Source organism: Plodia interpunctella, chromosome 14, assembly GCF_027563975.2.
Source record: "Plodia interpunctella isolate USDA-ARS_2022_Savannah chromosome 14, ilPloInte3.2, whole genome shotgun sequence".
Classification (NCBI taxonomy): domain Eukaryota; kingdom Metazoa; phylum Arthropoda; class Insecta; order Lepidoptera; family Pyralidae; genus Plodia; species Plodia interpunctella.
Window position 1 is genome coordinate 4,559,018 of NC_071307.1, and position 21,029 is coordinate 4,580,046.

Consider the following 21,029-nt stretch of genomic DNA (forward strand, 5'->3'; position numbering starts at 1 on the left):
GATTTTTATATGCTGTTGGTTCAACTGTGATAGGGTTATCTTGCTTAATATTGTTAGGTATTTGTAGTGCAAACGTGCGTTCACTTCTGATATAAGAATGTCAACATTTTTCAATATCAATGCCTGTAATGCTATGTCTTTTATTTTTATGAGTTAATATTTTTCATTGGCCAATATTTCAACGTATATGTTGTATCAATAAACATTAAAATTGAATAGATAATATAAATACTACGAAGGTCGCACAGGTGTTAGATAATTTTATGTTCTTCTTGAAATGTATATGTGGTATACTGACTTTGTATTTGATGACAATTGAATCATTTAGTTGATTTTCTTTTTTTTACAATTTCTTCGCCATACCGTTAATCAAATCTTTTAATCCTATTGTAAATTACAGCGCAGAACCTCGGCCTAATTACATCCCCTCTTTATTATATTATAATACAGTTAACGAATAAATTGCGTATTCTTAATATCGACAATATTAATTACTAGTTAATCTCACTTCATTCACTCACTCGATTCCAAGAAATGCGGCAGGTTATTTATATTGGAACGACTTCCAGAGAAATACCATTGATACTTGCTCACTTAATATAATATTGTTTTTTTTTTTAATTCAATAAGAAGTATTTGAAGTTAGTCAAACTTAATTGGCTATTATTTTTAATAGCTGCTTAAATTTGCATAACCCGTTAGAAATATTCAACCAGTTCCAAGCTGAAACCTATGGCGAATTTCAATAGCAAAATATCTTTAACAATATATAATTTATTCAAGAGTAAATTGTATTTCTGTGTTATCCAATTTCCGTCCACTATAATGTACACTATGGTTCCCTGAACTCTCTAAAGACTGAAAGATGAGTGCATGTTTTCTCGAGCTCAATATTGTAAGAATAGCTAAAAGATAAATACTAGGCTTTATCTTAACTGACACGCGCTATTGTTGATCGCAAACGTCTGTGGAAATGGAACTGGTTTTGCTAGTGCCATCATCAATTTTTACTCCCGCTACTGAAATGAGTTGAGAAGTTTCATATTTTTTTGTAACTTCAACTTCAACTTCAACTTGTATACAGATGTATTATAGTGAACAAAACTATCCGTATAACTAAGGAAACCTTTGAATCATACTACATCTGAAATAAAGGCTATTTTATTTATTTATTAATCACCTTGTATATTTAGTTTATTAGCTTAATGAATGGGATGTATTGACCTACAATTTTTGTTACTGAGTATTTTCACTAAAAACTACCTATCGGTTTGCGTGATTCGCTTGTCAGTTTTGATCAAAAAATGCATTCGCATCAATCATATGGCCGTTTCTTCTTCATACATTTCATTTTGAGCAGTCTTGACGTCTGTAATCGTTACAGTGGCATTTAAAGTACCGTCTATCTTACCGCGGGGTTTCCGTGAGAACTTCGTAAATTCGTGATTCACCAACGTACTCGTAATTGCCAGATCTTATCCACATTCCACGTTTGCTTCTATATCTGCATACGTGGTTTAGTTTCTATAGAACCTGTGTGAATTTCAATACAAATCCTCTAATCGAGATCTGATAACATTATACTAACGAAAGTGGAGAAATTCCGTTAACGTTGGGTAAAGTTTTAATTAAACATGTCATAATAGGAACCTTCACTTTGAGATCTCGCTCGGGATCACTAATATTCGCAACCATTACAATACCTACCTGTATTGTTGTTAGCATAATTATAACTTACCGAGCTGTTAGGTTGAATGTAAAGTTCACACAAACTATTCATCTTTTAATTATTATACAGCTCTTGGAATGAATCTATGCAAATCAATTTTCCTTCAATAAATTAATGTGGTATTTTGTAGTAATGTTTAATTCCATTGTGACTTTATGAGTCGGCCTACACGCGAAACACTTGCGCAAAGAAAGAATTAACATTCAATGAATTGCTAAAAGCGAAAATAATGCATAACAATAAGCGGATCAATAATGAACTTAAGAAATTCATATTGTGTCGGAGAAGAGATTGTGAAACCGGCCGTGTTAAATTTGCTCTGACCGCGTCCACATCCGAGAAGATATTTGAGATCGAAATATTAGTTTTCATTTCATCACAAAATGTCGAGAATGCAGATGCAAATCTACTACATATTTACATCTTTACAATTATTAATTTTATTATCATTGAAAATATTATTCATATAATGATTTACCTAGTGATAAGTGGTCAACTGTGAGCATGTTCAATACTGATTCGGGATTTTTTCTAATTAAATGATTTTGTTATACATGTTTTTAATTAATTTTGATGAAGAATGTGATGAAAAAATTGGAATCGATTTTATTGCAGAAATTTTTTTATATCATTATTATTTTCAAAATTGTCTTTCTCATTTTGTTTAGTAATTTCTACCTATGTACTCCTAATTTCCATTGAAAGATTGCCAAAAATGTTTAAAACGATGCATATCTATAGAGATATAGATATGATGGAATGCAATATTCTGTACTTTACGTGTTTTGTCGATTCAGCTTCTTGTAGTACAGAATTGATTGAAGCAACGCCGGAGAGCGTGAAGATGGAACTGATTTCTATTTGTTTATTGACGCACAAACCATTTGATAATATTTTCATTCAACTTTCACTGTCCATTATATATAATTATTAATTTTAATATCGTGCTTTTGTCATTATTTTATTTAGGTTTGCATCTGAAATGTAATTTATGCATTGTAACGTACTCTTTAAAGCTCATTGCGTTTCATTAAGCCCGCTGCATTGTTGAGTGACACAGCAAATAACTTATGGAGGTAACTTGACCTTTATTTACGTAAGAGGTGCAAACCAGCCAGGTAAACTCAGCGTATCTATAAGTATATCAAATTGTTTACATACGTTTCGTTCTCACGGACATGTTTCTAACGCCTTGCCACGAAACTGCGACATTGATGGATAAAGCATCTTGATCGCAATTTTATGTAACCTTTTGACCACTTTCTATAATCCTTTTCTGACGTTATACGTCTTAAGTAAACCTGACTGGCAGGAGATAGATCGCCAATGGATTTGGTCTTTCGATCCATGCATTGTGTTACTTCTAAAGCGATGCAGTCGTGCTTAAATTTATTTGCATGTATCATTTTATAGACAGGATTAATGACGTAGTTTTTCTGGATCAGATGCAGACTTCTTAAATTATACTCTTGAATGTCACTATGTCGCAGTACAATACAATATACTTATACAATACAAACATGTAGATACCTGTTTTATCTAAGCAGGTCATGGTTATGGGACAATTTTGAATTAAAATCTTATGAGAGATAGTAAAAATCATGCTGTGTTTGACGTTTTCGCAAACCCGTGAAGTCTACCCTGTAATTTTTGTCGATAATTTTACTGAAACAGGAAGTAATTTGTTCTTTATTGGGTTCGTGTTTCGCGCGGTTCTTGGTTCATAATTAAAGTTCATATAACAAAGATACGCTTTCTTCTCTAATCCAAATCATTGTATTACAAAATAATTTCGGCAATTTTGGTAATTCCTCCACTTTTATTTGATGTTGCAACCACGATCATGGTTGATTTCTGCATTAATTCCCAAAGGTGTTAGCAGGACATCGATTAAGATTTGAGGCCGTCTCTTTTTCCGTTGACGCTGTGCTTTCCGGTCCGATGGGCCAACAGAATATTAATAGATTAAACTCCCTATAAACATACCCGACGACCTGCGGAGTGAAGGCCTGACATTTAAAGCTTGTGTGTGCTGTGGAAATCTCAGAAAAAGTAGCAAAAACAGTAGATAACTGTAATATCAACTGTTCGCATTGGCCTATAAACGTGACATTCTTGGCATCGTTAATCCATTTGCGGTTAAGACCACTTTTATAAGGGGAACTAAGTTAAACTTGTATTGCAATAGTTGCTATAAATTGTTTTTCTTGTAACATGCGTCTGAAGTATCAAAATCGTTATTATTGTCTAATCCATTACGTAATTTATACGTATCTACACTATCTAACTCGTTTGTAAATTGATCATTCTCTTTTATCTCTTTGATGCCCTCGACGAATACTTTACATCAGATTACTTGTTTGTACATTATTGAACAAAAATAAGTACATAGAGCAAAATTAATACAAGAAAGATACATGTACAACGGCGGACTTATCTTATTATAATATTTTTATTGCAATCATGTTAAATTTAGTCTTTAAATTTATTCCTTGTGTTGTTCTATAGTCCTAGATTTGTAAGTTTCTATTCATGTTGTATGTTCCGCTTTGGCCTGATTTATTTATGGTTACAATAAAAGTGTTGTCGACGGTAGTAGTGAGTGTAGACTAAACACAATGGTTGTGAACTGTTGCGCTCTCTATATAGCACGATGACTTCCAAAATTGCAACTCACGTAGGTATAGTATTTTTGTGTACATTTAAACTTGAATAGGTAGGTGTTAAAGTGCACAAAATTGATTTTGAGTGCATTAAGATTGCAATCATTTCTTCAACCAACCATTTTTATCAAATCCATATCCCTCAAAATCCTTCTCCATACCGTGTGTATATAATATATCAAAAATGTTTAACATTCAAATAATAAAATTCTCTAAAAAAGTTAGAATTCATCTCAGATTTCCAAACGGATATCACGACCACCGACCCCATAGAACCATACTCGTGAGGTCTCTTAAAAACGACCGATAAATTTTACGATTCACCAAACCACCTCGTATTTTATTATTAAAACGTCAGTAACGTCCCCCTATCTTCATCGTCACAGTTCAGGAAAGCATGATACGTGATTTAAAGACCCTTTCAAGAGTTTTCACCCTCTTAGAACACGTTCAGTCTTTGTCAAAACGTACCAGGCACAACCTTGCACTGCTTTGCCCCCGGCACATTTTAACTCACTGCCTGTCATTTTCTTCCCCTATAATAAAGTTGCATGTAGACATTATTACATTTTCTAATTGACGCTTTGTGGGGCTCATTAAAATCTTCTTGCCTCTGTCCTGAAAACAGCAGAGTAAGAAATTATCAAATAAAAGTTCATTATCCAATGAACGGGACACATCATTATTAAGATAAAATTGACTTTAATCACATTAATGGCTTGTCTCTTCGACTAACGCATTAGACAATCCAAGATAATCAGCAATTACGTTAAAAATTTCTTCAATACAGAGCCGGTTCGTCTTCAGATGCTATCTTTGATATTCAGGTCGTGGGTTGCGGTAGCAGTACTTATAATATAATTATTAAAGTATATTTATAGTTATTGTAAATATAGTATATTTTAATCTGTAAAGAAAGAAACTACATTTGTCCCCGTGTACAGTTTTGTTATTTTCAATACTGAATTACATAATACTGGCACTAATTGTTTTTGAGCTAGACCGCAGACTGACAGATGGACGTGGACATGGCAAAACTGTAGGGGTTCCTTGTCTAGAACTGCGGAACCCTAAAAATGTATCGTCTCATAAGATCTTACTTTCATTTAGCCGTCCGAAAATATCTTTACTTTAATTCGATAGATTTCAACTTTCATAAATTTGAGGCAGCATCTTATTACTTAGATCCTTCATGTCCTGCAGACAAACAGGTGTCTCTCTAAACCCAGACTGTTATTCAAAAAGAGCCTGCACAAATTTGTGTTCGTCGCGGCACGCGTGATTTGCGGTGTAGTGCGCATGACGGCTGCTCTTTAGTATTGAGGACGTACTCCGATCTTCTTGGAAAGGTTAAATTGGCGAAATCGTTGATGGATTCTGCATGTTAAGCGATATGATTCCTTCTGTTTACTTTCTTATTCTGATAAATTATAGGCCTGTAGTCCAGAATAGTACATTGTAGAAAATGGAAATAATATCTACAAGCACGTCCTCGAACATTTGTGACAGTGCAGTAATGATAAAAAAGCAATCACAACGATTTTAAACGAACGATCACTGTCAAGTTTTCAGACTATACATGTCCTCGAATATGTGACTGTGCAGGCATGATAAATAACGCAATCATAGCCGTTCTAAACGAACAATCACTATGCTAAATCCCCTAATATTATTGGTAGATCTTTCATCACTTGATAGACTTGCATCAGCATATTTCACTACCAACCATCCAGATTCGTATTTTCTTGATCAAAACAGTTCACAAGTAAACATTATCAGATAACATTAGTGGTTCTCGTTCAACCATTTCTCCAGTATCAAGATGACCTTAATATTACGGGGCTAAGAACCGTTTTGTCGGCTGGCTACGTCGGGCTAAGTCAATTAAAAGTACAGTCACGCTCAAGCGCCACTTGAACCTCGAACCGGATGCTATTGCTCCCAGAATCCAGGCAAACTATATCTGTACCATAATGCTTTTAATAGCCTTTTAATCTCTACAATTTTACTTTGATGTTGTTTATTTAAAATCAATTATAAAATTTCAAGGTTGACGACATCTTGTTTTTGTCGCTTGTGTTGTCTGTATTTATACTTATGTAGGTATATATTATAACTTATATATTACTATCAATATATCATAGTATTATGATATTGATTGGTTTCAAGATGTATATGATTGTATAACCGGAATTAGTTTAGGAATGTCGTGAAGGAAGTTGCCATTCATTCCACTTAGAATAATTAGCAGGACATCAACAGGTTTGTCGGATAGACACATAATAATATTTATTTATTAGTTGTATGTAAGTATATAGTTACGAGATCCCACCCATCCATAGATTAAAAGTTTAATTTTTCACCACTTTCACAGAAATTATTAATCTCCTCTAATATTCGTAGCTACAAATGATATAAAATCTTCCAATTTACTTGCTTTGCTCTCGGACGACGGCGCCCACGTACTTAAATTCATTCATGTCTTCTCGGCATAAACAGTTACATCATTCGGTCATATGCGGTCATGTTCTGCATTTTAGCCTTTCGTCTCTTTGTCTCTGATTCTCCTTAACATGTTCGTCACCCCTCTGATACCAGATAGCAAAATCTGAATATTGGAACTAAGTTTTCTAGTTCGCGAATGCTTGAAAAATGCTTCTAAAATCTAAAACTGTGATGAATAATAAAATTATTTACTTGGTGAAAGTCTACGCTTTATATCAAAATAATATTGCAATCAAGGAATATAAGGTGTACGAAAAATCTTGATCATTTCATGATTCTGGCTAAAAACCTTACAACTATACGGTTAATACTCGATCGGTGGTGATAATGATAAAGGCAAAGATAATTTATTTGCAAAAACATGTGATTACAATGTTAATTAAAAGGATATTAAGATTTTAATTTTCAATGTTAATTAGAAGGTTTGCAAATTTAAACGTCCTGTTATAATTACATTCCACATCCTGAGCATTTGCTATTTACACTACTTACCTACTTTGAATGTGGGAAGTACCTACTTACCGTGTTTTAGTTATACTTTTCAGGGGAAGGTTTGTTCTAGCATTGCGTGAGCTGGGTCGCAATAAAAACAATCAATACGGAGGTTGTGGCCTCATACCGCGGCTCACATTACATCATAAGCGCCATGTCCTTGCCACTATTCAAATTTTAGGTGTTACTTTTCGATTGCTCATCAATCTAAGTATAGCCTAGACTAGATAACATGATCTATGGAAATGTTACATAAACTTAGTGTACGTACATCAATTTTTCTTTTAGTATCTAGTAGTTTGCAAGGTCAATTGAATTTTAAATCGTGTTTTTTTTAAGACAACAGTATTTTCTAGTAAAAACGCGTAACACTAAAACTTTCAGAGACCGCTGGGGGCCAATTTGGAATACTGTAGTACCTACAATAGGTATAAGCAGAAAAATAATATGACTGTCACAAATTAGATAACTATGGTTTACGCAAATAAGATAACAACGTGCTATTTTATCTTGATGAAACAATGCAAACACGAAACTGTAAATTGAAATAGGTAGGCTAGTTTTGCTATTACAATAAGACTGTTATGCTCAGCTATACCTTATCAAAGCTAAACACTACTCCACACACTAACTCCAATGGAGCTAGGAGAGTATTCATTGTCTATGCAAGGGTTTTATGTACCTATGCAATCCAGGAATCTATAGGTCTTATATAGGCACCTGATAGAAAAACGCCAGATACATGGATGTAAACTGACATTAATTGCATATACAACATAGCATATCGCGTACGATTACTTGCTTCATTCATCAATCACTGATCCTACATAGGTAATCACATTTGCAAACGATAATTACAGATTATAGAGGTAATATTAAATTTATTTTACAGTATTATAAATGTTTCCAGGCAAGCGGCATCTCCAACAGCAACAGTCGAAATCGTCGCGGTCGCGGTCTCCGTCGCCCGAGCCTGCGCCGGCGCCGTCAAGCGACACCTTCCGGCCGATCCCACGGACTCCGCCGCCGACGCGCGTCGGCCCGCCGCCCTCTCCGCCCGTGCCCACGCATCCTGTCGCACCTGTGGCACCTGAACCTTCAGGTCCGACATTTTCCGACACTAGCGGCTAAAAGTAGGAAGTAAAACTTTACGCTCTCAAGAATCGAGTTGCTGTGATAGACAAGGATAGCAGTGTTGACTACATCCAAAACTATAAGTTAGAAGAATAAAAGTTAGAAGTCTTTCTCTCTCATTTAAGACTTGAGCTCTTTTCCCATTGCTTCTTCAGTCAAAACAAACTGTCGGAGTCCAAGGTCCGCTTAAGCCGTAATGTCCGCCTGTTTCTTCTCTACTTTACACGGTCTTCAGCTTCCTTACCTACTTGTCGGACCATTGACACGCGTGTCCTTCTTGATTACATCAATGCTGTCACATGGGCAAGAGTCTAGATTTTTTTCTATAAAGAAAGCTAACGCCACAACCGACGGAGATTAAAATAGCTATGACGATAATCAAGATGCCATTAAATAGATTAGGCCCATAAGTCGTCAACTAGAAAGCATTCAATTTAGATATTGATATACGCTGTAACCTCTAGCAAAAAAGATAAAAAAGACGGTTGATAAAATTATAATGCTCAACAGCAGTGCAAAGTTATTTATTAATTTTTATCGTTCGTTCGTTCATGACTATATTGGCGTGATTATAGAGAGTAAAGGTTGCAATTCATTAGTACGAGAAATAGTTTATTTTCCAAATTAATTAACGAAAACAATTATTTCGCCGTACATGTTTTCTAGTAAATAGATGACTTATACCTGGGCCATCCGTCTAGGGTTCCGCGGATTTGTCCTAGTTTTTAGAGCATCCAAGGGCCCCGACCGGGCGGAGTTTGTATTTTTTCAGACACTCAAAATGTAACAGCGAAATAAAGCTTTTTGAGTGTCAGAAATTTAAATGAAATGTACCCAAATGTCCGGGCTTTATTAAATTTTTGTCGGCGTCGGTAATTTGATTAATGGACCTTATATTTTTCCTTATTGCAGGACCACAAACGTTACAGCCATGCTCGATCTGCAACCGCACTTTCCTGCCACAATCTCTTTCCAAACACGAGAAGATTTGCGAGAAGATGACCGTCAAGAAGAGGAAGACCTTCGACTCTTCGCGGCAGAGGCGCGAAGGTAATTCTCCTAAAATTAGCGTGGAAATCACTTGCTTTTGGTGAAGGAATTTGCTGTGGTGACGAGTTCACAAAATTTAATATTCATTCCATTTATTTATTATGCGTAGTTCGACAATATTATTTGAATGTAAACATATATTTTATTATTTATGTCGATTTATTCGTATTATATGACAAATTAATTACTGTGTGGTAATATGCCAATTTATGTATTTTTATTTTGGATATGGTAGCATGATTTTTTGATAATTTTATGATTTTGTTTTTGTGGGTAAAAAGGGCTGACTCCGGGTGACAGCACTAGTCATAGCGGTGAGTGGGTGGTCTGTTTGGAGTTCATTTAGCATCCGACTGTCTACACTGTGTGAACGTCTTAACTAACGCAACTAATTTAATTAAGTTTCACCACGCTGCACTAACTGATACTAACATCCAATTTAAATAACAGTTCCCGTCCGGTTAATACACCTATTACCTATATATAGTTAACTAGCGGCTCGTCCTAATTTCGCTCGGGTCAAAATATAATAAATTATACATAGGAACAGGAAATATGGTTCTTAAGATATGTTATCTATTAGTGAAAACCGCACGAAAATCTGTGCAGTAGTTTTTGAGTTGATCGCGAACAAACACATACATGCAGCTTTTTTTTATAATATGTAAGGATAAGTATTATTAAGAAAACTCATTCCTATTAATTATGTTGCAGTAAGCAGACTTTGTGAAAATGATTCTTAAAGTTTCATCTGCTCTACCAAAAAATATGTACTTATATCATCAAATGGACTCCGCGCAATCCGCTATTGCGTGTAGGTACTCGTATTATGTCGACTGTACTCAATGCGCCAAATACATTATCTATTTACGAAGATAAAATCTATTCACTTGAAGAGAAGAAACTGGTGTGCCAGTTTCTTTGTTTTCCCTGTACGTGGATCTGCATGAAGGACGAAACAATAAGATACCTAACAAAACCTAAAAGCATTAACATGTAAACCTAAATATCTATTGAAACAACAGTGTGACATGGCCGTGTCTCCACTCTCCTAGGCCCATATTTACATAAATTAAATTTGTTTATGTAGGTACCATTTAGCAACACACGCCCACAGTTCAACTGACGGCCGTAGAAACTCGTGTTACTAATTAAATAATTGAATGCATGGTGTGTCTGTCTGTATACTATGTGACATTGTTCGCTTTCAATTAGAAGTCTTGTCATCAAGTTAACATAGGAGAGGTGGTGCTCGTTATAAAATCTTATAAATAATTTATTCTTGAATATACCTCTCGTTTATAAAAAATGTTACAATTACAACCTATTTTGGTTAAAATATGTTTTGTCTCGTTTTTTTCGGTGCCAAATGTAATATGTAATTAATATAGTTTGTAACATTCTATGAATAATCGGGTAATAGTATAATCAAACTGGCCTTTATCAACCAGTGTGATCAAGTGATAGATAACACGAAAATAAATTACATCAAATAAATATTTCTCATTCTGGAATACTATTTGAAAAGTATCTATTACTCACCAAAATTGTTATGACATTTAATTCATATTATTTTCTCCTCCCGGTTAGAAAGTCTAAGTACTCCAATATACTTAGTATATGTGCTACTTTATATTCGTGTACGGTCACATTATTTCAACGTTTTACAATAAAGTTAAACACATATTTATCGCAACAATGCACTCACTGTATAAATACTACAAACATTTGTAAAATTCCTTGTTGTAAATCTTACAATGCTCTGTTGTAATACTTAGGTTATGTAATATAACAACGATACATTAAATGCATTGGAAATGCTTAAATGTCAAATAAGCAGACTGCCTCTCCATATTATTTATTGATTAGACTATGCCACCATTCCCACCTAGCTTATTTCACAAATCCTCTTATACCTATAGTGAAATATACTTATATTTCACTAGTTCAGATCATAGCGGTGATAAAAAGAATTAGTGGACTAAGTGTATAGACATTTAATGTACTTAGTTCCTTAATAAATAAAATAAATTTCCCTGCGCAGGGGATCTTTTAGTGGAATTATGATATAAGCCGGCAATCATTCTTACAAAATTGTAACTTATTATGTTATGGCAAACATAGTTCGAAGTGTAATAAACTGAAAATGATTTTCAGGTACAGACCTGGAACAGTATTTGCCAAAGAATTTTGGTCTTCCAGAAAACAGCCCGTTCCTGGAGAAGAGTCCGCCGAACACTGCCAAGGCCACGCCCAAACCCAAGCCGCAGTCCGTCCGGACAGCTATCACTAAGGTATAACATTTTACAAGCTTTCATTTAAATTGCAATGTACAGTCAACAGTCTATAGTTCATGTATGTATGTGACAAAATTTGGTCGCAACTCAGTACCAAATATTTTCAACCGATTGAGTTGACATGTACTGTACATGTTTAGTTTGGACGGCAAATGCATTATTATATAACCTCCTCCAAACGAAGGAACTCTTCAACGGTTTACTGCACGGAGATTTTTTTTTTGTCAAGTATCGAATGCAATAAGATCTCTCATATTGCAACAAGACGTTTGTTCGAAGTGAGTGCGATTATTAATTCAACGGCTATATATAAGTATAATATGTAATAAGTATGCAATGTATGGCCTGGGACGAGCGGGGGTCGAGGTTAATATATCGTGTGTAACGTTGAGCAGCCGACGAGCGAGCTGCAGAAGTGCCCGCACTGCAGCCGCGCGTTCGGGCCGCGCGCATTCGAGCGCCACGTGGAGTGGTGCGGGGACAAGGCCAAGATCCTGCCCGGCGCCGGCGCGCAGCCGCCGCGGCTGCAGGACGCCAAGCAGCGGCTCAACGCCCGCACGCAGTACAAGGCGCCGCCCGTGCGCGGACGACGGTACGCTATGCGGCTTTCTCTCATCTCTTGCACGTTCCTGGTTGCGTTCGGGGTTGTGAAGCCGCGAAGCCCGGGGTCAGCGTACAGCTGCACCTGGTACGACATCAACAGAGGATATGAAGTGATCCTATATTAGGACGGAACCACACGCCACCATGCTATGCGTCTTTGTTACGAGCTAAATGTCACGTTGCACGAGATAAGGTACCGATGTAGAGAAATCGCAATGTTACATTAATAACATAATTTACAATGACCAGACTGTTTATTTGTTTAGAATATATATTGTCATTTGCTGTTATGTCTTATATTTTCTAATGCGCGTCGTAAACTTCTGCTCTCCGTAAGTATTATGTTTGTTGTCGGCATCTGAATTTGGCGATAGTGTATAAGTAGATATCATAAAAATTAACTGTAGAATCACGACCATGAAATGACCATTCTTCTGTATTATACCTAGTCAAACCCTTAGGTACAGTTTTCTAGCTTTTCAGTTTGTGTTAATATAGGTTTGAAATCGTCTTTTAGATCGTCACAAACCCGCGACAAATCGTCCAACAGCCGCTCAGCGTCCGTGGAGTCGTCGCGAGGCGTGTCGCCGCCACTTCCGCGGGAATATGGCGACTACCGCACAAGCAGAACCAGGGCCTCAGGTTAGTCATAAATATCCGTGATTATAACTAAATCATAAAATGATTATTAAACGTTGCTTCACTTTTATAATTGTAGCATTGTGCATTTTTATGTGTGGTTTCAATGTTTGAGAAATAAATACCTACTTAGGTATATCTTTATCTTAATTTTTAACATTTTAACAATATTTTTCAAAGCTACATATATTAATGAGACTTAGCAAAATAAAATGTTAATTATTAAATTAGTTAATTTAAAAAGGTTCATGCTAAGTTGTAAATACAATACACGGGACTTTGAACAAAGTTCAAAGCGTGAGAGTTTAAAAACACAACTCAAATTCTCAAATTCAACATTTTAGTCCAAGATGCATTAATCAAATATAAAAATGGTCATTTTATATAGTCTGATTTTTATACTGGCTAAATTCATGAAAAGGTATTTCGTCTGTGGAATAAAGTGAATACTTAGTAATATTTTACCTAGGGAGTGTGTCTGAATAGCTTTTGCTAGCAAAAGCTCAACACACACTCAAAAGAAAGAAATAATTTATTAACATAACGCAGAGTCGCAGTCGAGCGGCGAGCAGTGTGAGCCGGCGCACGTGCCGCTGCTGCGGCCGGCGCGCCACAGCCTCCGCAGCAGCGGCGACGCCGTGCGCGCGCGCCAGGCGCGCCTCGCGCGCGACCTCAGCAGCTCCAGGTACCTACCATCTTCGCTCTGATCTGTGTCAACTGTCTTGTCTGTTTTTAAAGAGAAAATGACGAATATTTATCGATTGTTATTTTTTGCCGTTGCAATACTACGTAAACAAGACGGTACCCTCATTTATTTTAGTCTTGTCTGTTATTGTTTGTCAAAATTTTCACCTTTCAATGTCAAATTTATAATTATAATGAATGTATTGACTTCACGACGGAATTTGACATTTACACGTGAAGTTTTTACACTTGTATCATAACGAAATTTGCTGGTTATGACTACGGCTGCGACGACCTTGATCGAAACTCTCAAATAAATATGTGTACTTGAGCAGTATCGACGCAGAAGCTCATTGGCTCATTTAGTTACAAAGTAGCAAATAAGGGGAAAGGAAGGTTTCTAGTTTCTCGTACACATTTTATTAATTTTTCTTTATTTCAAATAACCATTGAATATTAGATTTATTTAATTCCTGTCTCCTTGTTTGTTGCATTCTAATTTCACTACCAAAATTTACCTTCCTTTCCCTATTGTAGAAAACCCCAAGAATCCAAACCCTCCTCTGCCAAACTAAGTGTCACCGATCTCAATTTAAAGAAAAGCTCAACCCAAAATAAACTTAGGTTGAATGTAAAGAAAAAACAACAATTGCAAAAGCTTGAAGAACTTGCGAATAAATACAAAGAAAAAGCTACCAAGGAAATAGTAGACGTATCTAGTAAAAGAACAGAAGATAAAAGTCAAATTCCAATTGTAAAGAAGAAAGATACTATCAAAAGTAAAATAAATCAAGAAAAAGTGGTATGTGAAAATGATACTATTTCGGAACTTAAGAATGACATAGACTTATCCAAACAGGCAAAAAGTAAGGTGCATAAAGCACCTAAAGCACAAGAGCATGGAAAATCCACACAAAATACTAATGCCAAAGAAAAATTTGTTAAGCCCAAAGCAAGAAAAAATGCTGTTAAATTAGTAAAGGAAAATAGTATGAGTTTGGACAGCCTTGAAGATGCTGCATCTAAAAAAGGTGACAAGAATTGCCAATCTATAGGAATAAACACAGAACTTTTATGTCCATCAATACCATGTATCATTTATGAAAATCCTGAAATGAAGAAATCAAATAAAAACAGGAAATCAAAATCTAAAGACAATAATATTGTTACAAAAGTCACTAACGCACCTGAACCAAAAGTCGAGTTGCTCTACAAAAACTTGACTGTGGTTAGCTCGTGCGATATACAAGCTAAATCAGAATCGATGAACGACAGCCATTGCAAAGAAGATAATACAACTGGATCGACTGACTATAACACTACATTTAGCACATCTGATCATTTGATTTCCGATTTCACAGATTCCACGTCGAATATATCAAAAGGAAAACAATTATCTTCTGATATAGGTGGCCAAAAACCCTTTTCCGATGAAAGTTTGAAAAAAGATATAGTTGAAGATCAACCTTATGTTTCTGAACAGAAATTTTGTGACGAAAGTCCTTCAGTCGAAAACTTAGAACTAAATTACGACGTGAGCGCAGAAACGTTCGATTATTCAGCAGAACATAATGGCGATAGCGAATGTGTCGATGATAGTTTTAGCCGTCATGGAAGCGGTGAAACTTATACTAAATTTACAGAAAATGCGGAAGATTTAGAAGAATTCCTTAATTTAACAGATAAAATGATTAGTGACAAAAATGATAACGAAAATTTTGAACTAGATAAAGAACTAGATAACATCTGTACACCTAAAACGAATTCCATAGAAGCTATAAACAGTCTTGAAAACATTACCACTACAGAAAATCCTGAGAAGCGTGTATTTTCTGACACATTTGAAGAATTGAAAAATAATCTAAAAGAGTTATTAAAAGGTGCTAAGGCAGAGTCTGCTAAATCTGATATTGCTGTAAACAATACTGATGAACCAAATAAAAAGGTTTGCGATATGGAACACATAACTGTGTATGGACTAAAATTATATGATAAAGTTGAAAAGGAACCTTCTGAAAAGTTCATTCCGGAAAACGAAGTACCACAAATTTCCGAAAAATACGTTCTGGAAAGAGAAGTGCCACAATTCAAACTCCCAAGTATATCTGAAAACAACAAATTGGAGAACAAAATTAAATGTAATAAAAAACGAATGCAGAGGATTTATAAACCTAACAGAAAATTGGAAAATTCTAAAATGGTGGGTGAACAAAGTCGCGCAAACACGTTTATAAAAAATGAACAAGAAGACAACAGCGATGATCAGTCGATAACATCTGAAGCTCCACCACTTAAATTGCCTCGTATTGAAAATAAGAGGTTAGACCAGATCCTTATCCTATTTATTTAATCCTCCCTCATATTGAACTTATAAGTATGACATGTACTATTACTAATGTAAGTAATAAGTATATATAAGCGTGCCATAACATATCTATGAGTCGTTTATTACTAATCATATTTATTGAATGTTTCAGGCTTGACGATAATTACGACCCGTTCGTATCAGCAGCTAGACAAATGAAAGAACTTATGTCTTCAGACACAAACATTCCTAAGAAAATACAAAACGCATCCAAAGACCCCAACAGAACTCTCCCAATCCTACGTCCTGCAAAAGAAAAGACACCTTCCTCATACCTCAGAACAGATAACACCAAAATGATGAAAGACACTCTAAATAAGACATATCAAAAGACACCCACTTTACAAAGAATGAAATCTTTCGGCAGCACTAACAATGAAAACACAAACAACACCATAGGTAGTAGATGCAGTTCATTTAGATTAAATAGAAATGACAAGAGATCTAGTCAATCAAAATTAAATACTACTTTCACAAAATCCAGTAAAGAGAATGTAGGTACTGTGGATAAAAACTATTTTAACCGCAATAGTAGTCTCAATAGGTCTTTCTCGAGCTACACCACCTCCAATTACAGCACACCAAAGCCAAAAGATAAAATTCCAAAAATAACAACATCTATGTACCATAGCTTCCAAAGAACTACAATAAAACAACCAGTTAAACTTGATAAAATAAATAGAGACGACGAAGTAAAGAAAAACTTTGTCAACCTTGATGTCATCCTTACTGACGATAATTCTTCCATGACTGACAGCAACTATATAGACCCTAGATTAATTAATGAAAATGACAACTTGCCCATTAATGTCAATACAATTTTAAATAATCCCGACATCATTAGTAGTATGGAATCACTACTTACAACTGAAAATTTGCCCGCTAAGTTTGAATCATTTAACACAAATAACAAAATCAATAACAATGATTCAAATGATATCATAGAATCTAAGTTTATGAGTAAGAAATTAGAAAGTAATAATAATAATAATATAAAATCCACTGCCCCAACAATAGATGATTTAAGTGCACAATATGATAAAATTATGTCGTCCTTAGAGCAAAGTATTGCTTCAAAAACCTCTATTCGTGACGACGATTCTTTATGCGAGGATTTTGATCTCGAAGAATTCATGACTTCCTTTGACGATGAAATAAACAAAGAAAAGACAGAAAAAAGAACGTGTAGTTCGACAACTAGGGTAGTTAAACGATCTGAATTAGCTGATAGTAATAAAGTGTCCGAAATGAACAGTATTTGTTCGTCACCCGTAGTTAAGAGTAGTAGTAATGGTATGATTCCAGTTAACAAATCGATGTCTCTAAATTTTAGCAGTAACAATGTGAGTGAGAGCATTTTCCCATCCTCCGTCAAGCGTTCCACTTCCCTCCTCGATTCCATTCAGAAGAAGAACTCCCAAAAACAGGACAGCGCGAAGAGTCGTAAGAAAGCCGATCAGCTGGAGCAAGACTTGATGCAATCTCTCAAAGATTTCGACAAATTTTACGAATCCGAAAGGCATGAGAACAAGTCGAGTAAAGATATGGTTAATTACAATACTCCGTCGCACAACGGTACTACGAAGCGAGATTCGCGAGTCAAGATGGATCGTATAAATAGAAAAGATAATGTGTCTAATGGAAACTATACGCCGAACGGGAAAGTCAGCAACGACTCTGCTTATAGTAGGTTAGTCAGGTAAAATTTTATATAATTGCCAAACATTACCGTCATAGTAGAAAATTAACATATACTAGTTGTCTTTATACTTTCAAATTGTAATTGACATTTTAGTTACCACTTAATTAAAAAAAAAAAACATACTCGTTATGTTTTATTTTATTATGTTTGATAATATCTATGTAGTAATAGTATCCATCTAGTAAATATGTTTGCTCCCGACTTTTTGAAAAGAAATTGGAAAAACATTAAGAGTAAACATTCATGCGTATTTTTCAGAAACCTATGTCAAATAAACCTTTTTTTAGCCTAAACAGAATATCCCCATCAAAGTTGTCGCTGTGCAACTCGAAGGAGCCGAACGGGCTGACGTCGCTGGAGCAGATCCCGGCGGGGTCGGAGTCGGGGTCGGGCTCCAGCGAGGAGTTCCTGGCCATGGAGCGCTCGGCCGAGCTCGACGACCACGCGCCCTACAAGGAGGACACTCACGCTGGTATGTTCGCACAAATTAGTTACATAGGTATCTACCTACTCTTATTATACTATGTAACTACACAAGATGACGTAATGATTTAGATACGTTGTGCAAAAGGCGGCTTTACTGGTGTAAGCAATTTCTTCCAGGATACCTTTACATTTTGCAAACTGAAAACGGAATAGCACATAACTGTACTTATATGCCAATAAAAATTGCTTCTTGTCGAGTGTTATTACTAAAACTGGTGTCAGATTTTCCACAACACCAATCTATTTATACAGTTCGACGACCTGTGATACTTGTGTCTATATTATTTTTTTCCAAAAGTAAGAGCACTTCATATAACTCCCAATGCGTCATATGGCGCGTTAGGTGCGCCCTCCTTCCTCGCACCTGCCCTGCGTGGAGGCTTTCGATATTCAACTGTAGGAACCAAGTAGGTCATGACTATGATGAAGAATGATCAACTATTACTCTATTCTTTTATTATTACGAATAAGACGAATTTCACATTATTGTAGAAAAGCGAGTGAGTTCCCGAGCATCGTCGCGACGCAGCCCCGAGGCGTGGCGCCGCAGCGGACAGCTGAGCTCCAGCGGGTCCGAGACGTCGCTGCAGCGGGACCGGGACCGGGTCTCGCGTCTGTCCCGCTTCTGCCACGAGTGCGGCAACAAGTTCCCCGTCGACTCCGCCAAGTTCTGCATACAGTGCGGCGTCAAGCGCTTGCGCGTCTGAATAGATATCTACCAAAGTGATAACTACAGGACGTAGTGTAAAGTGTCGTCTTTTGTCAACGTCACGTAGTTCTGTGAATCCCCAACGTTGTGAATACGGTAAGATGTCAAGTGGCATCGAGTTAGTCCGATCAGTCAATGGAATTTAAGCGTTTGTGTGTAGACTTCAAAGCATCCTCGCGTGGAAATAAAGCATTCATTGCGTGTTCTAAATTCTACAAAAGTTTGTCTATGATGATGTCCGACCGATTTCTGTAATGGCGACCGCCTCAAGAATCTTGAACTCACTCGTGTTGGTGGTATATAAATAGTAATTATAATCTGAATGCAAATAACTGCTTAAAATGTTTCATAAAGTCTACACTCATACAATGTTCCATAGTGAACTGTAGGTCTTATATTAAAATTGTGAGACGATTTCTAGTCTTATATTATAATGACGGCGAAGTACACGATTGTTTCGTACATTTAAATTTGTACATCTGTACAGTTTAATTCGTTTTATAAAGACGAAATATCGACTCGATATTGACCGCAAAAAGTTGCCTGCATTTCCGTGTTTATTGTGTTATTTTAAACAAAATGTACAGGCTCCTATCGCCTTCAGTACTTTGTGTATACTTTATATATCATTTGGGACTTAGATATGCACAAATTATCATGAACAATATTAATTGTTAAAAAAGACAGTATCAAAGTGGAATCTTGAACTTGTGTGACCATATAAGTTGCCACAAGCAAGCAATTTATCGACTAACTACTTAGTATTTACTTTTTTAAAGGTATAATGATTAGTTAACATGCACCTTTATTATGAATTGAATCTACCAAAATTTACCTATTTTTAAAATTGGGTTAAACTTTGTGTGAGTACAATGTGCCTATGAATTACTATTTATTCCATTTGCACATGAAATGTAGTCTGGAATTTGCACAATGTTGGATTTCTTATATTTTATAAGAGTGTTCTCCCATATAATGATATGGCTTATTATAAATATTAATATATTACACATTTTATGTTACAAATGTTACCAAATGCTATTGATAACTAATTTGTGCCTTCCTTGCGTAGCTAGAGCTAATTTTAATCAATACTGTCTGTATTTTACCATATAATTTATTTGTGTATAATTTCCGTTTCTTTTTTACAAGAAATGCCAAAAACAACGGCCAGAGCAATCCTGGGAATTAAGAAAACTGTGATATAAACAAAAGATGCTATACTATGCGTCAGTTGATCTGTTAACAATATATGATGGCCTGTGTATCAGTGTATCTCTCTGTATTCAGTATTTGTGTGTCTTTTCCTTCTTCAAGGTTCAAAAGTTAAACCAAGCCACTTTATACTTATGCGGGAGATAAAATACACACACCGACGAAGGCCAGAGTACACTAATCAAATGCTAACTGGCGCTTGGTGTACGCCAAAACTTCTGGACTATTTTACATTGTTAGAAATTATATCGTTTCATAAGAATTATTGAGTGCCAATTCTTATTTTTGTGTTTTGAATGGAATTTGTGTACATGTTTTTTTTGTTAACGATAGCCCTTTTATTTTTTATTGAATGTATTAAGTTTTCCAAGGATTTCCAGTCTCTCGTCTACAATGTAGTTGGCCATTTAACAAGACTGATTTTATTTTCGAAGATTTCGATCTATGAACTAATAATCCTTAGTTACTGTTGTATATTGTTTTTAATTAAATAACAATTTATCATGTAATAAAATTAACATTTTATTAAACACTTTTCATTTCATTAACTATTTTTTACATCTCTCATCCAATTAGCGCTCTAGGGTAATAATGTAGCTAGCCCTAAAAGCCCTAGGGCGGTAAGTAATTTAAAAAAAAAACTTTACTCTTTCAAAAAGTTCGCGTACATGTAACCATTATACTGGCAATAGACATCATGCATTTCAGCCTTTTCTTCATATTCATGAGTATAATAGTCATCAATTTTCAATATCG

At 35.6% G+C, this 21,029-nt stretch overlaps 1 protein-coding gene across 10 annotated transcripts in view; it reads left to right on the forward strand.

The window, feature by feature from the left end:
* Window positions 1-20,803, forward strand: part of LOC128675231 (zinc finger C2HC domain-containing protein 1A-like) — a 32,935-nt gene extending 12,132 nt beyond the window's left edge. For 3 of the 10 annotated variants that reach the window (XM_053754515.1, XM_053754513.1, XM_053754509.1), the window contains exons 2-12: window positions 8,300-8,491; window positions 9,436-9,573; window positions 9,855-9,887; window positions 11,731-11,867; window positions 12,266-12,462; window positions 12,991-13,115; window positions 13,662-13,797; window positions 14,334-16,115; window positions 17,495-17,860; window positions 18,151-18,335; window positions 18,842-20,803. In XM_053754515.1, the coding sequence (XP_053610490.1) occupies window positions 8,300-8,491; window positions 9,436-9,573; window positions 9,855-9,887; window positions 11,731-11,867; window positions 12,266-12,462; window positions 12,991-13,115; window positions 13,662-13,797; window positions 14,334-16,115; window positions 17,495-17,860; window positions 18,151-18,335; window positions 18,842-19,056 (3,506 nt within the window). In that variant the 3' untranslated portion in view covers window positions 19,057-20,803. Of the gene's footprint in view, window positions 1-8,299; window positions 8,492-9,435; window positions 9,574-9,854; window positions 9,888-11,730; window positions 11,868-12,265; window positions 12,463-12,990; window positions 13,116-13,661; window positions 13,798-14,333; window positions 16,116-16,273; window positions 17,861-18,150; window positions 18,336-18,841 lie in introns of all 10 variants that reach the window. The other 7 variants (XM_053754510.1, XM_053754512.1, XM_053754511.1 and 4 more) reach the window with 7 other exon arrangements.
* Window positions 20,804-21,029: the final 226 nt, after the last annotated feature.